General features: G+C 41.6%; 1 protein-coding gene across 12 annotated transcripts in view; it reads right to left on the bottom strand.

The window, feature by feature from the left end:
• SNX30 (sorting nexin family member 30) overlaps positions 1-18,728 on the bottom strand; it is a 120,857-nt gene that overhangs the window by 35,318 nt on the left and 66,811 nt on the right. For all 12 annotated transcript variants that reach the window (XR_010944908.1, XR_010944907.1, XR_010944906.1 and 9 more), the window contains 3 exons: positions 17,325-17,483; positions 13,256-13,451; positions 11,674-11,873 (listed from right to left, as the gene is read on the bottom strand). Coding sequence is in view for 2 of the 12 variants with exons in the window: in XM_067743642.1 (XP_067599743.1) it covers positions 11,674-11,873; positions 13,256-13,451; positions 17,325-17,483 (555 nt within the window). In the remaining 10 variants the exon portion in view is untranslated. The remainder of the gene's footprint in view (positions 1-11,673; positions 11,874-13,255; positions 13,452-17,324; positions 17,484-18,728) is intronic.

Below are 18,728 nucleotides of genomic sequence, written 5' to 3' on the forward strand. Positions count from 1 at the left end.
AGGAGAGAGCAGCCAAAAACAGCCCCAATGCAAATGGTCCACAGGTCCGGAAGGTTTTTAAGCTTTAAGTCTTTCTGTAAGAGGGACATTAGGATGCAGGGTTGACAGTACAGAATGGCTTGTATTCTGGTGCGCCAAGGGCTGACAGCCCAAAAGACCCAGGAGGAATTTGTGTAGAATAATGAGGGTTCCGTAATAAAGAAGCTCAAATGAGAATAAAAATCAAACACCCAAAACCAAACAAAACCCAGACTCACACATACAGAGAAAAGATCGGTGGTTGCCAGAGGGAAGAAGGGTTAGGAGGGTTACAAAATGGGTGAAGGGTATCAAGAGGTACAAACTTCCAGGTATAAAATAAGTAAGCGGACTTCCCTGGTGGCACAGCGGTTAAGAATCCGCCTGCCAATGCAGGTGACACGGGTTCAATACCTACCTGGTCGGGGAAAATCCCACATGCTGCGGAGCCACTAAGCCCGTGCGCCACAACTACTGAGCCTGTGCTCTAGAGACCGCAAGCCACAACTACTGAAGCCTGCGTGCTCTAAGGCCTGTGTGCCACAACTACTGAGCCCGCATGCTGCAACTACTGAAGCCCGCACAACTAGAGCCCATGCTCCGCAACAAGAGAAGCCACCGCAATGAGAAGCCCGCGCACCGCAAGGAAGAGTAGCCCCCGCTCGCCACAACTAGAGAAAGTCCATGCGCAGCAACAAAGACCCAATGCAGCCAAAAATAAATAAAATTTAAAAAATAAAAATAAATAAAGTAAGTCATGGGGATGTACTGTATAGCATGGAGAAGAGTCAATAACACTGTACTAACTCTGTAAGGTCACAGGGTAAATAAAGTTATTTTGGTGATTGTTTTGCAATGTATACAAACGTGGAATCATTATGTTGTACACATGAAACTAATATCATATGTCAAATATACTTCAATTTTTTAAATTTATAATAATTTAAAAAGAAATCTGACACCCGACATAGCCTTATGGCCTGTCTTTGGGTGCCCCTCTAGGAGAGCATTTTCCTATGGGGAGGAAAATTAGTCTGAACTTGGTCCTGATGACATAATTTCTGATTAAATGACTGAACTTAGGTTGCCCCATTCAACATGCTCTTTTTACATATTCATTCTTTGATGACAGACAACCTGTGAGTTAAATTTTCTAGGGCAATGTTGGTAATACTAAAACCACACATTTTGCCTTAGTTTTAAAAAATACTTGTTACAGAAAATTTGGAAAATAAAGAAAAAGGTAGAGGAGGGGGGGGAAAGCACCCACAATCTCATCTTTCAGGCACAACCAGTAACACGTTTTGTCTTTACTTCTAGTCTTTTCTCTTGAATGACTCCTTTGATGCTCCCCACTTCTCTGTGTCTCTTCCTGGCACGTCTGTTTTTCAGATGTTGGATACCTGAAATATTTTGGTCTGGCCTTCTCACTTTTATATTCTTTTTCTCTCCAATCCTCCATCTGTCTTTCTGTTTCACTTTAAAGTGATTTCCTTAACTTTTTCTGCTAACTCTTCTCTATTGATTTTGTTTTTTCATTTCTATCATGATCTTCATTTCCATGAGCTCTTTGTTTATTCTCTGGATTTTAAAAAATGCTTGTTTTATGGCTGTGACATCTCTTCTCTTTCTGAAGATACTGATTTTTTTTTTTCCTGGAAGTTTTCTTCTCCCTCAATGATGCTTTATGTTTTTCCTTCTCTGTATTTACTTGATACTCATATTAGAACCTTCCCTAATATCTGGCGACCCTTATCTGCACACTCACCTAAGAGGGAAACACTAAAAAACTGGTTGAAAGCTCTGTGACTTCGAGGTCTTGCTGACAGTTCTCTACAGGGACTCTGCTGGGTCATTTCATTGAAGATTCCCCCATCCCTCTCAATATCAGTATATTCTAGTCTCTTCTCCCAAAACCTGTTTAGATTTTTCCAAAAGGCTCTTTTAATGCTTGCAGGGAAGGTATAAGGCTGAGAGCCAAGCAGAGGAAGACGACTAAGAATCTCAAATCTCAGTAACCTTTTGCTTTAGATTTTAGGATCTTAGCCGCCACCTTTAACTTTGCCTGGCGGCTCTCGGTCCAGAGACCCTCTATTTTTTTTTTTTTTTATCACCCTCCAGCTCTGCCCGAGTGGCAAAGCAATAGTGGCCCCTGTGTGAGGAGGGAGGACAGAATCGGAAGCTCTAACTGCTTCTGAAACAGACCCCTGACTAATCCTTCTCTTTCGCTCCATCTTTCCCTCAGTCCCGAGGTACTTGGTGCTGCCAATTCTTGACCATTTTGAAGGAGTCCCCGGTGTAAACCAGGTGGCTTCTTAGTCTTTCCCCACCATCAGCTTGGGCGGCTTTGAGTCACCTGAGTCCCTGTCACCTCTCAATTTGCTTTTAGTTCCTCACTGTACTGCAATTGTTTCCCTTCCTGCTGCTCTTTGTCTTTGCAGAAGCATACCTTTAAAAAACAATCATTCTAGTGTCATTTTGGTTTCATGAAAAAGAGGAAGTTTCAATATGTATACAGTCTGCCCTAACTCAGAATCTCAGAGTTTTAATTTTTATACTTTTCTAATTTTTAAAAACATTTGAGATCATCATGTACATTTCTACATCCTGATTCTTCACATTTTCAAGAAATCAGGCCCTCAGTCCATAATCACTTTTGTTTAGGAAGGAGGACTTTTCTCCCCGAAATCAATCTTCCAGAAAATCTTTTTGGTTTTTGAAAGGCACCAGAAGTGGGCAACCTAAAGCACTGACTAGTCACTTGACTCCTTAGCTCCGCCTTGTGGCCTCTGAGGAGAAAAGGTGGGCAGGCTGAAGAAACCATCCGGCAATTAAATAACCAGCATCTGAAAGCAGCAATCCTGGAACATTGCTCAAAGTATTTATCTCCAACTCAAACTGTCCTCAAACCCAAACTTCTGCATCCACATCTTACACCTCTAATCACGATCAGCAATGACTTCCATATTATTAAATCCGATGGCCACCATTTATCATGCTCTTTCTAAAAACACTTCTCTTGGTTTCCCTAAGGTCATCCTCTACTCTTTTTCTCCTACCACACTGACCATTCCTTCTCAGGCTACTTTCCTACTTGTTCCACCCCCTAATTAGGTGCTACACCACTAAATATTGCCAATATACACCACTAAATATTGCCACTAAATATTGCCAATATTGCCTAATTAGGTGCTACACCACTAACTATTGCCAATGCCTCAGGAAGCAGGCCTGGACTATTTACCTCGATCTCATCTCACCAGATAATCTTCCGACTCTCGTAGATTTAAACGCCATCTATACAGAAATGACTCCCAAATTTCTATTCCCACTCTAAACTCATAACCAGCTGCCATGACATCACTACTTTAATGACTAACAGGCATTTTCTTAACTGAATATGGACAAAACAACCTGATTCCCAACTGCTCAATCTGTTCCACCCCAAACTTCCTCATCTCACTAAACAGGACCACTATCAACACAGCTGCTGAAACCAAAAACCCAGGAGTCATCCTCAATTCCTCCATTTCTCACTTCACATTAATACAGCAGCAAGTCTAGTTGGCCCTTCATACAAAATATACCCCAAATCCACCCACTTCTCCAAGCTCCACCACCTCAGTTATCTGCCACCTGGCTCCCTGCAACAGTCTCCTACTGGTCTCCGGACCTCCTCTCCCCGTCCCCCACGCAACAACCCATTCTCCATACTGCAGCACTAGCTGTCTTCTTAAAGTAAAAACCGTATCCTGTCATTTCCCTGCAGGAAACTAACTGGCTTCTCTTTTATTCCTAAGTACAAAATCCAGACTCTTACCAACCATGGCCTTTAAGATATTACCGTATGTCCTGGCCTTTACTTATCTCTTTGACCTCCCCACCTGCCACCTGCTCCCTTGCTCAACTGGCCCCACTCACACTGGCCTTTACCTTATCACCCACTCTTCTGACTCTCACCTCACTAGTCATCACCAAGACCTCTGAGATAAGCATGCTCTTTGACTTGCAGATAAAACTCTCTTAAAAATAACAAGGTACATAACAATGAGCAGAGTTCCCTATGCTTTGAAAAAGAATAGATACAGGTATATGTATGACTGAATCACTTTGCTGTACACCTGAAACTATCACAACACTGTTAATCAACTATACTCCAATATAAAATAAAAAGTTAAAAAAAAAGATACATGACATACAATAGTTATATATCTGTAAATGTTCCAATTGCACCACACTGCCAACTTCAATATCTGCCAACTACCTGCTATGAATGAGGCAGTGTGGGATATGAAGTATAGGGCTCTGCCCTAATCTTCTTAAATAAAAATTCTCCAACTCTTGGCCTGGTCATAGTGATGCCAGTACTCAAAAGGCACTGCCAGAACTTTGCTAAAGACTCTAACGTGTTCTCTTTCAGCCCGTTACTATCATAATTACATTTTACACACACATTGTGTATAGGATGTGAGCCCACGGAAGGGCTCACCTGCAGATGTCTACAGTGTGCTTAACTTGAGTCTTGAGCCTGAGGGTAACTTTGGTACCCCTCTCTCTCAAGCACTGTTCACTCCGTAGCAACTTTGGAACACACATCTTCAACCATCTTTCCAGTACAAGCTGTCCTCATTGTTCCCTGAACATTATTCATCTGTTCCACATGGCCTGATAACGACCCTCCTTTTTCGGTGCTTTCTCTCTGCCTCCAAAGGGAACAGAATGTACCCAGCCACAATTATACTTAGAGAGAGATAATTTGAGCCTCAGCTTTGAAAAGCAGGAACTGATCCAGTTTCTCTCGCCAACAGTAAAGACACAAATATAAGGTGGCTGCTCATTAGAATTGGGGCCATGGAACAGAGGAAAGATCTACCCATGGGGCTCTGCTTCTTTATCTATAAAATGAGCAAGTTAGACAAGATGAACCTTGTCTACAATCGTAGTAGTCCCCAGAAGCTATGCTCTCCAACCAGTCTAAGTGCAGACTGGGGCAGTTTCTAATGTGGACATTAAAGCATTTGATCCTTACCACTTTTGTTCTAAAATTTTACAATGATATGCTTTGCGTTGGTTCTCTGTTCATTCCTTTTGCTGGGTAGTTAACCTGTCACGGCCTTCAGCTTAGGGAGATTTTCTTGTATTATTTCTTTCATAATTTCCTTCCCTCAGTTTTCTCTGTTCTCTCAATCAGGAACTCCTATCAGTTGGATGCTGAACTTCTGAGATTAACCCTCCAGGTCTCTTATCATTCTTCCACATTTTCAGTATTTTTGCATTTTTGTTCTACTTTCCAACTACTTTTATTTTTTATACAGTAGGTTCTTATTAGTAATCTATTTTACACATAGTAGTGTATATATGTCAATCCCGATCTCCCAGTTCATCACACCACCACCACCACCCACCCCTGCTTTCCCCCCATGGTGTCCATACAACTTTTTAAAATATAAATTTATTTAATTTTTTTATTTTTGGCTGCTTTGGGTCTTCATTGCTACACATGTGCTTTCTCTAGTTGCAGCAAGCAGGGGCTAATCTTCATTGCAGTGCGTGGGCTTCTCATTGCGGTGGCTTCTCTTGTTGTGGAGCACAGGCTCTAGGCACGTGGGCTTCAGTAGTTGTGGCACACGGGCTCAGTAGTTGTGGCTCACGGGCTCTAGAGCACAGGTTCAGTAGTTGTGGTGCACGGACTTAGCTGCTCCACAGCATGTGGAATCTTCCCAGACCAGGGCTCGAACCCATGTTCCCTGCATTGGCAGGCGGATTCTTAACCAGTGCACCACCAGGGAAGCCTGGTTGTCCATATGTTTGTTCTCTACATCTGTGTCTCTACCTCTGCCTTGCAAACCAGTTCATCTGTACTATTTTTCTAGATTCCACATATATGCATTAATATACAGTATTTGTTTTTCTCTTTCTGACTTGCTTCACTCTGTATGACAGTCTCTAGGTCCATCCACATCTCTACAAATGACCCAATGGCTGAGTAATATTCCATTGTATATATGTACCACATCTTCTTTATCCATTCGTCTGTCAATGGGCATTAAGGGTGCTTCCATGACCTAGCTATTGTAAATAGTGCTGCAGTTAACACTGGGATGCATGTGTCTTTTTGAATTATGGTTTTTCTCTGTGTGTATGCCCAGTAGTGGGATTGCTGGGTCATATGGTAATTCTATTTTTAGTTTTTTAAGGAAGCTCCATACTGTTCTCCATAGTGGCTGTATCAATTTACATTCCCACCAACAGTGCAAGAGGGTTCCCTTTTCTCCACACCCTCTCCAGCATTCACTGTTTGTATGTTTTCTGATGATGCCCATTCTAACCAGTGTGAGGTGACACCTCACTGTGGTTTTGATTTGCATTTCTCTAATAATTAGTGGTGTTGAGCAGCTTTTCACATGCCTCTTGGCCATCTGTATGTCTTCTTTGGAGAAATGTCTATTTAGGTCTTCTCTCCATTTTTGAACTGCATTGTTTTTTTGATACTGAGCAGCATGAGCTGTTTACATATTTTGGAGATTAATCCTTTGTCCATTGATTCATTTGCAAATATTTTCTCCCACTCTGAGGGTTGTCTTTTCATCTTGCTTATAGTTTCCTTTGCTGTGCAAAACCTTTTAAGCTTCATTAGGTCCCATTTGTTTATTTTTGTTTTTATTTCCATTACTCTAGGAGGTGGGTCAAAAAAGACCTTGCTGTGATTTATGTCAAAGAGTGTTCTTCCTATGTTTTCCTCTAAGAGTTTTATAATGTCCAGTCTTACATTTAGGTAAGACTTTAATCCATTTTGAGTTTACTTTTGTGTATGGTATTAGGGAGAGTTCTAATTTCATTCTTTTACATATAGCTGACCAGTTTTCCCAGCACCGCTTATTGAAGAGGCTATCTTTTCTCTATTTTATATCCTTGCCTCCTTTGCCATAGATTAGGTGACCACAGCTGCGTGGGTTTATCTCTGGGCTTTCTATCCTGTTCCATTGATCTATATTTCTGTTTTTGTGCTAGTACCATACTGTCTTGATTACTATAGCTTTGTAGTATAGTCTGAAGTCAGGGAGTCTGATTCCTCCAGCTCCATTTTTTTCCCTCAGGATTGGCTAATTGGGGTCTTTTGTGTCTCCATACAAATTTTAAGATTTTTTGTTCTAGTTCTGTAAAAAATGCCATTGGTAATTTGATTGGGATGGCACTGAATCTGTAGATTGCTTTGGATAGTATAGTCATTTTCACGATATTGATTCTTCCAAGAACATGGTGTATCTCTCCATCTATTTGTGTCATCTTTGATTTCTTTCATCAGTGTCTTACAGTTTTCTGAGTACAGGTCTTTTACCTCCTTAGGTAGGTTTATTCCTAGGTATTTTATTCTTTTTGGTACAATGGTGAATGGGATTATTTCCTTAATTTCTCTTTCTGATCTTCTGTTGTTAGTGTATAGGAATGCAAGAGATTTCTGTGCATTAATTTTGTGTCCTGCAACTTTACCAAATTCATTGATTAGCTCTAGTAGTTTTCTGGTGGCATCTTTAGGATTATCTATGTATAAAACCATGTCATCTGCAAACAGTGACAACTTTACTTCTTCTTTTCTAATTTGGATTCCTTTTATTTCTTTTCCTTCTCTGATTGCTGTGGCTAGGACTTCCAAACCTATGTTGAATAAAAGTGGAGAGGGTGGACATCCTTGTCTTGTTCCTGATCTTAGAGGAAACGCTTTCAGTTTTCACCCTTGAGAATGATGTTTACTGTGAGTTTGTCACATATGGCCTTTATTATGTTGAGGTAGGTTCCCTCTATGCCCAGCCTCTGGATAGGTTTTGTCATAAATGGGTATTGAATTTTGTCAAAAGCTTTTTCTGCATCTATTGAGATGATCATATGGTTTTTATTCTTCAATTTGTTAATATGGTGTATCACATTGATTGACTTGCGTATATTGAAGAATCCTTGCATCCCTGGGATAAATCCCACTTGATCATGGTGTACGATCCTTTTAATGTGTTGTTGGATTCTGTTTGCTAGTATTTTGTCGAGGATTTTTGCATCTATATTCATCAGTGATATTAGTCTGTAATTTTCTTTTTTTGCAGTATCTTTGTCTGGTTTTGGTATCAGGGTGATGGTGGCCTCATAGAATGACTTTGGGAGTGTTCCTTCCTCTGCAATTTTTTGGAAGAGTTTGAGAAGGACGGGTGTTAGCTCTCTCTAAATGTTTGATAGAATTCACTTGTGAAGCCATCTGGTCCTGGACTTTTGTTTGCTGGAAGATTTTTAATCACAGTTTCAACTTCATTGCTTGTGATTGGTCTGTTCATATTTTCTATTTCTTCCTGGTTTAGTCTTGGAAGGTTATACTTTTCTAAGAATGTATCCATTTCTTCCAGGCTGTCCATTTTATTGGCATAGAGTTGTCTGTAGTAGTCTCTTATGATGCTTTGTATTTCTGCAGTGTTTGTTGTAATTTCTCCTTTTTCATTTCTAATTTTATTGATCTGAGTCCTCTCCCTCCTTTTCTTGAAGAGTCTGGCTAAAAGGTTTATCAATTTTGTTTATCTTCTCAAAGAACCAGCTCTTAATTTTATTGATCTTTGGTATTGTTTTCTGTTTCTATTTCATTTATTTCTGCTCTGATCTTTATGATTTCTTTCCTTCTACTAACTTTGGGTTTTGTTTGTTCTTCTTCCTCTAGTTTCTTTAGGTGTAAGGTTAGATTGTTTGAGATTTTTCTTGCTTTTTGAGGTACGACTGTATTGCTATAAACGTCCCTCTTAGAACTGCTTTTGCTGCATCCCATAGGTTTTGGATCATTGTGTTTTCATTGTCATTTGTCTCTAGGTATTTTTTGATTTCCTCTTTGATTTCTTCAGTGATCTCTTGGTTATTTAGTCACGTATTGTTTATCCTCCATGTGTTTGTGTTTTTTACATTTTTCTCCCTGTAATTTATTTCTGATTTCACGGCGCTGTGGTCAGAAAAGATGCTTGATATGATTTCAGTTTTCTTAAATTTACTGAGTTTTGATTTGTGACCCAAGATGTGATCTATCCTGCTGAATGTTCTGTGTGCACTTGAGAAGTGTAATCTGCTGTTTTCGGATGGAATGTCCTATAAATATCAATTAAATCTATCTGGTCTGTTGTGTCATTTAAAGCTTGTGTTTCCTTATTAATTTCCTGTCTGGATGATCTGTACACTGGTTTAAGTGAGGTGTTAAAATCCCCCACTATTATTATTATTATTATTATTTTTTGCAGTACGCAGGCCTCTCACTGTTGTGGCCTCTCCCGTTGCAGAGCACAGGCTCCGGATGCGCAGGCTCAGTGGCCATGGCTCACGGGCCCAGCCGCTCCGCGGCATGTGGGATCTTCCTGGACTGGGGCACGAACCCGTGTCCCCTGCATCGGCAGGCGGACTCTCAACTGCTGCACCACCAGGGACGCCCCCCCCCCCACTATTATTGTGTTACTGTCAATTTCCTCTTTTAGAGCTGTTAGCAGTTGCTTTATGTATTGAGGTGCTCCCATGTTGGGTGTATATATATTTATAATTGTTATATCTTCTTCTTGGATTGATCCCTTGATCATTATGTAGTGTCCTTCCTTGTCTCTTGTAACATTATTTTAAAGACTATTTTATCTGATATGAGTACTGCTACTTCAGCTTTCTTTTGACTTCCATTTGCATGGAATATCTTTTTCCATCCCCTCACTTTCAGTCTGCATGTGTCCCTAGGTCTGAAGTGGGCCTCTTGTAGACAGCATATATGTGGGTCTTGTTTTTGTATCCATTCAGCAAGCCTGTGTCTTTTGGTTGGAGCATTTAATCCATCCACGTTTAAGGTAATTATCGACATGTATGTTCCTATTACAATTTTCTAAATTGTTTTGGGTTTGTTTTTGTAGGTCCTTTTCTTCTCTTGTGTTTCCCACTTAGAGAAGTTCCTTTAACATCTGTTGTAGAGACGGTTTGGTGGTGCTGAATTCTCTTAGCTTTTACTTGCCTATAAAGCCTTTGATTTCTCTGTCAAATCTGAATGAGATCCTTGCCAGGTAGAGTATTCTTGGTTGTAGGTTCTTCCCTTTCATCAGTCTAAATATATTGTGCCACTCCCTTCTGGCTTGTAGAGTTTCTGCTGAGAAATCAGCTTTTAACGTTATGGGAGTTCCCTTGTATGATATTTGTTGTTTTTCCCTAGTTGCTTTTAATAATTTTTCTTTGTCTTTAATTTTTGTCCATTTGATTACTATGTGCCTTGGCATGTTTCCCTCTGGGTTTACCCTGCCAGGGACTCTCTGCGTTTCTGGACTTGGGTGGCTATTTTCTTTCCCTTGTTAGGGAAGTTTTCGACTATAATCTCTTCAAATATTTTCTCGGGTCCTTTCTCTCTCTCTTCTTCTGGGAGCCCTATAATGCGAATGTGGTGCATTTAATGTCGTCCCAGAGGTCTCTTAGGCTGTCTTCGTTTCTTTTCATTCTTTTTCCTTTATTCTGTTCCATGGCAGTGAACTCCACCATTCTGTCTTCCAGGTCACTTATCTGTTCTTCTGCCTCAGTTACTCTGCTATTGATCCCTTCTAGTGTCTTTTTCATTTCCGTTATTCTATTGTTCATATCTGTTTGTTCTTTAATTCTTCTAGGTCTTTGTTAAACATTTCTTGCATCTTCTCCATCTTTGCCTCCATTCTGTTTCTGAGGTCCTGGATCATCTTCACTCTTGTTATTCTAAATTCTTTTTCTGGAAGGTTGCCTATCTCCACTTCATTTGTTGTTTTGGGGTTTTATCTTGTTCCTTCATCTGGTACATAGTCCTCTGCCTTTTCATTTTATCTATCTTTCTGTGAATGTGGTTTTCATTCCACAGGCTACAGGACTGTAGTTCTTCTTCTTGCTTCTGCTGTCTGCCCTCTCTCCAACTACTTTTTTTTTTTTTTTTTGCAGTACGCAGGCCTCTCACTGTTGTGGCCTCTCCCACCGCGGAGCACAGGCTCCAGACGTGCAGGCCCAGCAGCCATGGCTCACGGGCCCAGCCGCCCTGCGGCATGAGGAATCCTCCAAGACCGGGGCATGAACCCGCATCCCCCGCATCGGCAGGTGGACTCCCAACCACTGCGCCACCAGGGAAGCCCTCCAACTACTGTTAAAATTTGTTTTACTTTCCCAGATTTCCTCAGCCTCATCTTCCAACTTTACTTTTCAATTTTATTTCAGCAATCGTATTTTAACCTCCAAGAGCTCTAATTATCCAATTGCTCTTTTTCCACAACATACTGTTCTTAATCAGCAGATGCTATTCTCAGACTCTCAGAGAACACTAAAAAGAATCTCTTCCAAACTTTTTTTCTTTCATTTAATTCACACACTTGGTTCACCATGTGTTCTTTTTACATGTCCATGAGGTCAGTCCACGTCTGATCCTACCCACCCAGGAAGAAGGAAATCTGTACCACATGCAAATAGGCAATAATCAATTACTTTTTTTTTAAATTTTATTTTTATTTATTTATGGCTGTGTTGGGTCCTCATCTCTGTGCATGGGCTTTCTCCAGCTGTGGCGAGTGGGGGCCACTCTTCATCACGGATTCAATTACTTTTTGATTAACGACTACAACAAAGAAAGTACCTAAGTGCAGAAGAAGTGAGTCAGCTTACCTTCATGCAGTCAGAGTATAAAATATATTCCCTGAGCACAGGTAGAAAGTCTTCTGTCATGTCCTCTGTCAGCTCTTCCAAGGCTGTAGAGCAGTTGCCGATGCAGGCTGACACACCCTCCAGGGGCTCAGCCAGCTCCCCCTCTAACGCACTCCATGTGGAGTACACAGGCCCATATTCTCTCAGCTCTACAAGGTACTCTAAAGGGGGAAGAGAAACCAATTAAGATCGGCTGGGTAGCAATCACTGGTATTACTGACTCAATAACCAATGCAGCCAAGAGCTCTCTGAGTATGCTTTCCTTTAAACACAACACTGTTTATAACCAATTTTTTTAATCTCCAAAAGCTGATGTTACAGCTAACACTATAACATCAATCAACTCTACTCCATAATAGGAATGTCATGCCTCTGGATAATGGGGACCACAATGCCTTTGGGGGAAAGTGGTGGGAGCTACATCCACCAAATATCTTCCTAGAAACCTACTCACCTACCCCTACAGTGAAGCCATATTTTAACAGGCAATGGAGGTAGGATTTCATATAGGTTTAGGGGGGTGTTTTTAAAAATTTTAAAAAAATCAGTCACAATGGAAAAATAATGGAATTTTAGGAAACAGTTGATACAAGAAATGTGGTCTTACCTAAGCAGACTCAACTCTCTCATTCAGGGGTCACCCCAACACCTTGGTCCCATCAGAATTTACCCCACATGATCTTTAGGTGTAGATGGTACCTAAAGCCATTTCCAAAACCTGCAGGCCCTACAGGATACCAGCAGCAGGTAAAGGAGAATCAAAGCACAGGGAACAAGGAAAAAAGTTGTTTGATTTCCCCCACAAAAAAACCTGGCCTATCATTTGTCACCAGGATTCTTGCCATTACAACAAAATGTTGTTGCCATTTTTTAGTAACCAATGGATGGCAACTACTGGAGAATCCTCCTCTATGTGTTTCACATCACATGCCAGCATGATCATTAACACTGTTCAGGTCTATTTGGCCTACATACGTGTAAGAAAACAAAGGGCCCCAACATTCTGGGACACAAAAAAGCAAGTGGCCATGAGAAGGGTGGGGAGGAAGTGGTGGCAAGAGCAAAGGCCTCATAACTCCCTGGGTCAGGAAGAGTGGGTTTGAAATGAAGCAAGGGTAGGCAGGTGAGTCAATTTCAAGCCTGAAGGCTCATTAGGATAGTAACTTTGGCAAACACTGCTCTCATTTTGAATCATCTTTCTGCCAGAAAAGATACTTAAGTTTATTTTTTAAATGATCATTGCTATGGATGAAGGGAAGTTGAGCGAGAGAAAAGTGGAAAAGCCTAGAGGCTCAGAGTGGTTGTTTGCTATGGGGAAAGCAAACACAAGGATGAAATGCAGGGCAAGGGACGGGGTGCAAAATTATACTCTGGTCACAACTACCTCCCCCGCTTCTTGTATTTATTTATTACTTTTATAAGCAAAATGTGGCCTGGTTCTGCTGCTCCGGCATTTCTGCATTTTGATTCTGCTTGGCGCAATGAATGCCATTTCTGCAAACGTGGCCCCTGGGCCTGATCAAGAACTCAACAGAGAGCTCACCTATTTCCTCCTTGATGATCCGCTGGGCTATTCGATCAATGGTTCCCAGCTTGAGCGCAAATGTATCTAAGTACTCGCCTATGGCTGCAAACTCGAGAGGCCGACTCCTCAGCTTGTAGCCGCCAGTGACATGCTTGACCGACTCACCCACTCGAGTCAGCAACGCCATCCCTTGCTTCTTATGGGCATTCAGGTCCTAAGGATGACATATGAACAAACAAACTCAAAGGGCTCGACTGCTCACATGGCAGGACTCAGTAAGCCAACTTCCTTTTGGAAATGGAAGACTCAGAAAATAAGGAAGTGAGTTAGGTTAAGGCGCTCACCACACACACACACACACACACACACACACACACACACACACACACACACACACACACACGTCTCCTCTCCTGCCATCACAGCCATCACAGCCACCACGCTCATACTCCTGCACCTTTACGCCCAGGTCTCTTTATACAGAGCTGGACTCCTACCTTTCCAGTCAGGTTCACTCACTCCGCACACCTTCCTTTCAACACAACTGTTTAAATACAAGTTTTTAAAAAAGTGTCCCTTTGTCCTATACAAAAGATCCTAAATTGTCTTTAGGAGCAAAATTCAAGAGCTGAGATTCATTCCCTTCATTTATTTATATCCTAACCAAAGCCATAGAAGGGAAGTGGAGGGTGGGAAGCAGGAGACAGTGACAGGAAAGGTGGTGCTACAAAACCCAGGCCAAGGAGAGATGCTGCAAATGACAAAACATTTTACCCTGGATTTCTTGGTTGAGACATTAATGGGAAATACGTTCAGCTGCATAATCCACTGAACTGAAACCTAAAAAGCATATTAGTCTGCCAGGTAAAATAAATTTCTTCCTATCATTAATCGCTAAGGGGAATCTTCAGTATCTTCCCGTTGTTCTATGTCACTTACTTTAATGGTGCCTTCAAAAGTGGTTTTACAGAAGATGCAGGTGTCTGTTCCTTATGTCTACCCTCGATACTAACAGAATGATAATTCCCAGTCCTAGAGGGACAGGTCTACAGGGAGAGAAGGGAACACGGCACAAGGCCACTGCTTTCTGGTGACCTCGCCTCATGTAGGGATAGAGCAGAGGTTAACACAGCTGTCTGACAGCCCCTTCCCACGTGACACACCATCCCAGGCTCAGGTCTCCAAAAGTGCCTGAAATGTAGATCCCTCCTGATTTCACGTCCTCCTCCTCCATGCAGCCAAAGCCTTCACTTCTGCTCTTGATTCTGCCCTCTCCTGTCCACACTCCCCCCACCAGCCAAGGCCCTTGCCCTCTCAACCATCCCTTCTCTCCTGTCTATAATTCCAACTTCTAATCCGTCAGCATGTGAAATATATGCGAAGCTCACTGATCTTAAAAACGGCAGCAACCTCCTCTAAGCTCCCTCCTCCATCTCTGTCCTTCCTTTCTATGCCACCTGCCTGAGACAATGTTCTAAGGATCCCATCTCGGGGAATTCCCCAGCGGTCCAGTGGTTAGGACGCTGCAATTCCACTGCAGGGGGCGAGGGTTCGATCCCTGGTTGGGGAGCTAAGATCCTGCATGCCACAGCCAAAGAAAAACATTTTTAATAAAATAATGATCTTATCTCCCCTTCTAACCTCATACACTCTAGATAAAAGCATCCCTGTAGGCACCAGGCTTTCACAAGACCGTAACTGAAGCCCTGGAGTTCTAGGAATTGCTCCACAATGTTTTTCTGGATCAGGGTTCGATCCAAATGGACTCACTGGACTGCATAAACTCTACTTCAAGTAGCACTTTACAAAGAATCCCCAGTTAACCAAGTTCATTAACGTGTTGAGTACAGTTATTTAGTCGTACCTATCTGACTGCTGCACCCATTCTGCCAACAATGAAAACACTGATTTGAACACAGCTGATACTAAGCATCCTCCACCTCCCCCAGCATCAGTGGTTTCTTCTTAAGGACGCTTCTAATTTGTGGTAAGATCATGTCATCACAAGGAAGAGGAGAGCTTCTGCGTTCACTACGGCAGAGCATGTCAGTGGCCTATCTAAGGACAGGACCAAGTTATTCAAAGCGTTTTAAAAGATGGGGGTACGGGGTGGGTGAGATGGGGAGTTATTGTTTAGTGGGTACAAAGTTTCAGTTTCGCAGGATAAAAAGTTCTGGAGAGTAGATGTACGACAGGGTGAATATACTTAACATTTCCCAACTGTACACTGTAAAATGGTTAAGATGGTAAATTTTATGTCATGTGTATTTTCCCACAATTAAAAAGAAATAAAAGAAAAGATGAGGTTATTTAGTGCATTTGCTTCAGCAAATAAAACTGAACTAAGGCAGGAGGCTGTTGTTTTTAAACAAGCCAACTCCCCCGTACTCACTCACGTCAAGTTAGATTTTGATTAAGACTTTGAAGGGCTTAAAAAAAAAAATCAGTTATCTCTGATGATAGAAATCAGGATACTGTTTACCCTGGGGAGGAGCGGGGTGGTAGTGATTGGGAGCAGAGATGAGAGAGGCTTCCAGTGTGCTGGGGATTTTCTGTCTTGATTGGGTAGTGATTATAAAGGTATGTTCATTTTGTGATCATTTACTGAGCTGTGATTTGTATATTTTTCTCTATGTATGTTATACTTCAGTGACAAAATTGAGCAAATTAAAAATAAAATCAGTTCATATTGCTTGGTCCACAGATGAACACCACATATACCCCCCCAAAAAAAAAGAAAAAGAAAAAACCACCTTTCCTACTTATTCTTTACAAAAATTCCTAATGACCGGGGGTCCAAGCTTTCTCCTCCTTTGTCTCTTTATTCAATAAAAATGACGAAACTTGAGGGCCTGCCTGGACAACGAACCACTAATCTGGGTGAAACAGTGAGCTGCACTTTTGGGGAAGAGAGTGGATTTTACTTTGTGTAGTCACTGGAAGAACTACGTCCGAGAAGCAGTTCACCAGGAAATACTTATTTTTAAAAAGAACACAAGTTTGACCTGTGCGGGAAAGGTTTCCAGGAAAAAAAGAAGAGGAACAGGAATGTCATCAAGGAGGCTAAGTGCCAACTGAGGTCCAGGAAAAAGTAAAAAAGAAAACCCACAACCCTGGAGGACTTTGCCAGGTGGCTCGTACGTCCGGAGAATGGCATCCCCTCCAACGTCTTTACGGCAACTGATGCTGTCTGTAAATATTTCTCCATTTTGCCATTTTGAAAAAGAAAACGGAAAAGTACCTGGGCCTTAATACCCTTGCCAACATGGAATGAATTACCTATGGCCTGAATGTGAGAATAGGATACATGAAAATAAACAGATGGGGCTGGAGGGAAGCTGGCACAGGAGTCTGAACACGAGCTCCCATATCTGCAGACAATCAGAGTCAAGCACCTCAGGCTGCCGGTCAGTTCTGCCAACAGGGAAGTTCAGAGAAAAGTCGGGGGCGCCAGCTTGAGTTTGAATACATAGAATCTGGCCGCTGTGTAGGCCCCAACTATTTCCCTGGCAAGTGCCTGGGAAGTGCCCACTGGCTAGGAACTTGGCCGTGGGCAAGTAATGCTCAACTACTCCTGGTCGGGCAGTCTGTGCAAACTGTGGCCTCAGGAGCCACAATGACCCTATTTCACATCCTAGTGATGCCAGCTGAACTAGCACACACGCCCTGAACTTTAGTTTCCTTGCCTGTGAAATGAGGCTATAAGCAAATACTCACAGGGTTCCTGTGAAATATGTCCTTACCAAACACTCAATAAACATTCTTTCCCTTTCGTGCCCACCGTTGGTCAGAACGGCCTCACCCAGTAATATCGCCGGTTAAGTGTGTAGGGAAACACTTATCCCTGCTTTTGGTAAGTGAAACTATTCTAACTTCCTTGACTGCTGCAGGGGGATATTTCTCCTAAATTCTAACATGGAAACCGTGCCAGGGCCGATGAGCACCAGAAACAAAACCAAAAAAAAACAAACCCAGAGCAATTCTATGACACCCACTACGGGGGTGGCTTGTGAGAGATCAAAACAGCTTTTAAGAAAGAGCCCAAAGAATGCTAACCTGGGAGAGGAACATGAAAAATTCTGCTTACCTTAGCAGTAAGGAAAACATTAAAGTGTTCATTGAAAGAAAGCACAGGATGATCCGTAATTCTTTTCAGGAATTTATCCAAAGCTTTTCTTCTGGTCTCCACAAACTCTTCTGAAAAACGATCCACAACACCTTTTACCACAAACTTCTCAGGAAGTGGCTACAATGACATGAACAAAAATATTCAGAGTAACTGATAAGGAAGTGCAGAGAAAAACCAGGCTAGCAAATAAGTCCTAGGACCATCTGTCAAGAACAGTCTTTCTTCATCGGTCAGATCTTTATGTAGTCATCAGTATAAATATTTCTGAAAAAAAAATACCCATGGAGTAAATCACAACTACCCAGTCAATTTTATAATACAAGAAATGAAACAGTAGAGCATGGTCCCTGGAACACAGAAAACAGTCAGTTAACGTCTACCGGTAAATCGGACGGTATAGTTATCTTTACGTTGCTTGATGCACAGGTGATATAATGGGAAAGTTAAGGCAAGATAAGAAAGAAAGGAAAGGAGTCAGACAACATCAGCCACACAAAAATTTATTTAAATATCTTAACATCCTACTCCCAGTTCAAGGGGTAAAAGAATTTGGTGAATGAAAAAATAAGTACATTAGGGAAACCCGTGTATCTAAAAAAATACCTTTTCTAAGGCAATTTTTTTGTTTAGGTTTATGCTTAAAGGTTCTTAATAATATAACTTCCTTTACTCCTCACTCAAATAAATCTCTCCATTGCATTTACTCTGAGCCAATATTGTCGGCAATTTAAAACTACCTGGCTTCCAAGGGATCCTTGAGCTTTAACCTATTTCCACAACAGCTTGATTAAAAGGCCTTCCTCATTACTGCCACCACAGGGAAAGAGAGTATCTGCTAATGCACAATTAGAAAATGTTTTGGTTATGAAATATGAAGTAAGTCAGAAAGAGAAAAACAAATACTGTATGCTAACACATATATATGGAATCCAAAAAAAAAGGGTTCTGAAGAACCTAGGAGCAGGACAGGAATAAAGACGCAGATGTAGAGAATGGACTTGAGGACATGGGCGGAGAAGTGTAAGCTGGGACGAAGTGATAGAGTGGCATGTACATATATACACTACCAAATGTAAAACAGATAGCTAGCTGGAAGCAGCCACATAGCACAGGGAGATCAGCTCGGTGCTTTGTGACCACCTAGAGGGGTGGGATAGGAATGGTGGGAGGGAGACGCAAGAGGGAGGAGATATGGGGATATACGTATATGTATAACTGATTTACTTTGTTATAAAGCAGAAACTAACACACCACTGTAAAGCAATTATACTCCAATAAAGATGTTAAAAAAAAAAAAAAACACAGTGAGATACCACTTCACACCCACTAGGATGACCATAATAGAGACAGAGAAAGACAGGA

Source organism: Pseudorca crassidens, chromosome 7 (assembly GCF_039906515.1).
Source record: "Pseudorca crassidens isolate mPseCra1 chromosome 7, mPseCra1.hap1, whole genome shotgun sequence".
NCBI lineage: Eukaryota > Metazoa > Chordata > Mammalia > Artiodactyla > Delphinidae > Pseudorca > Pseudorca crassidens.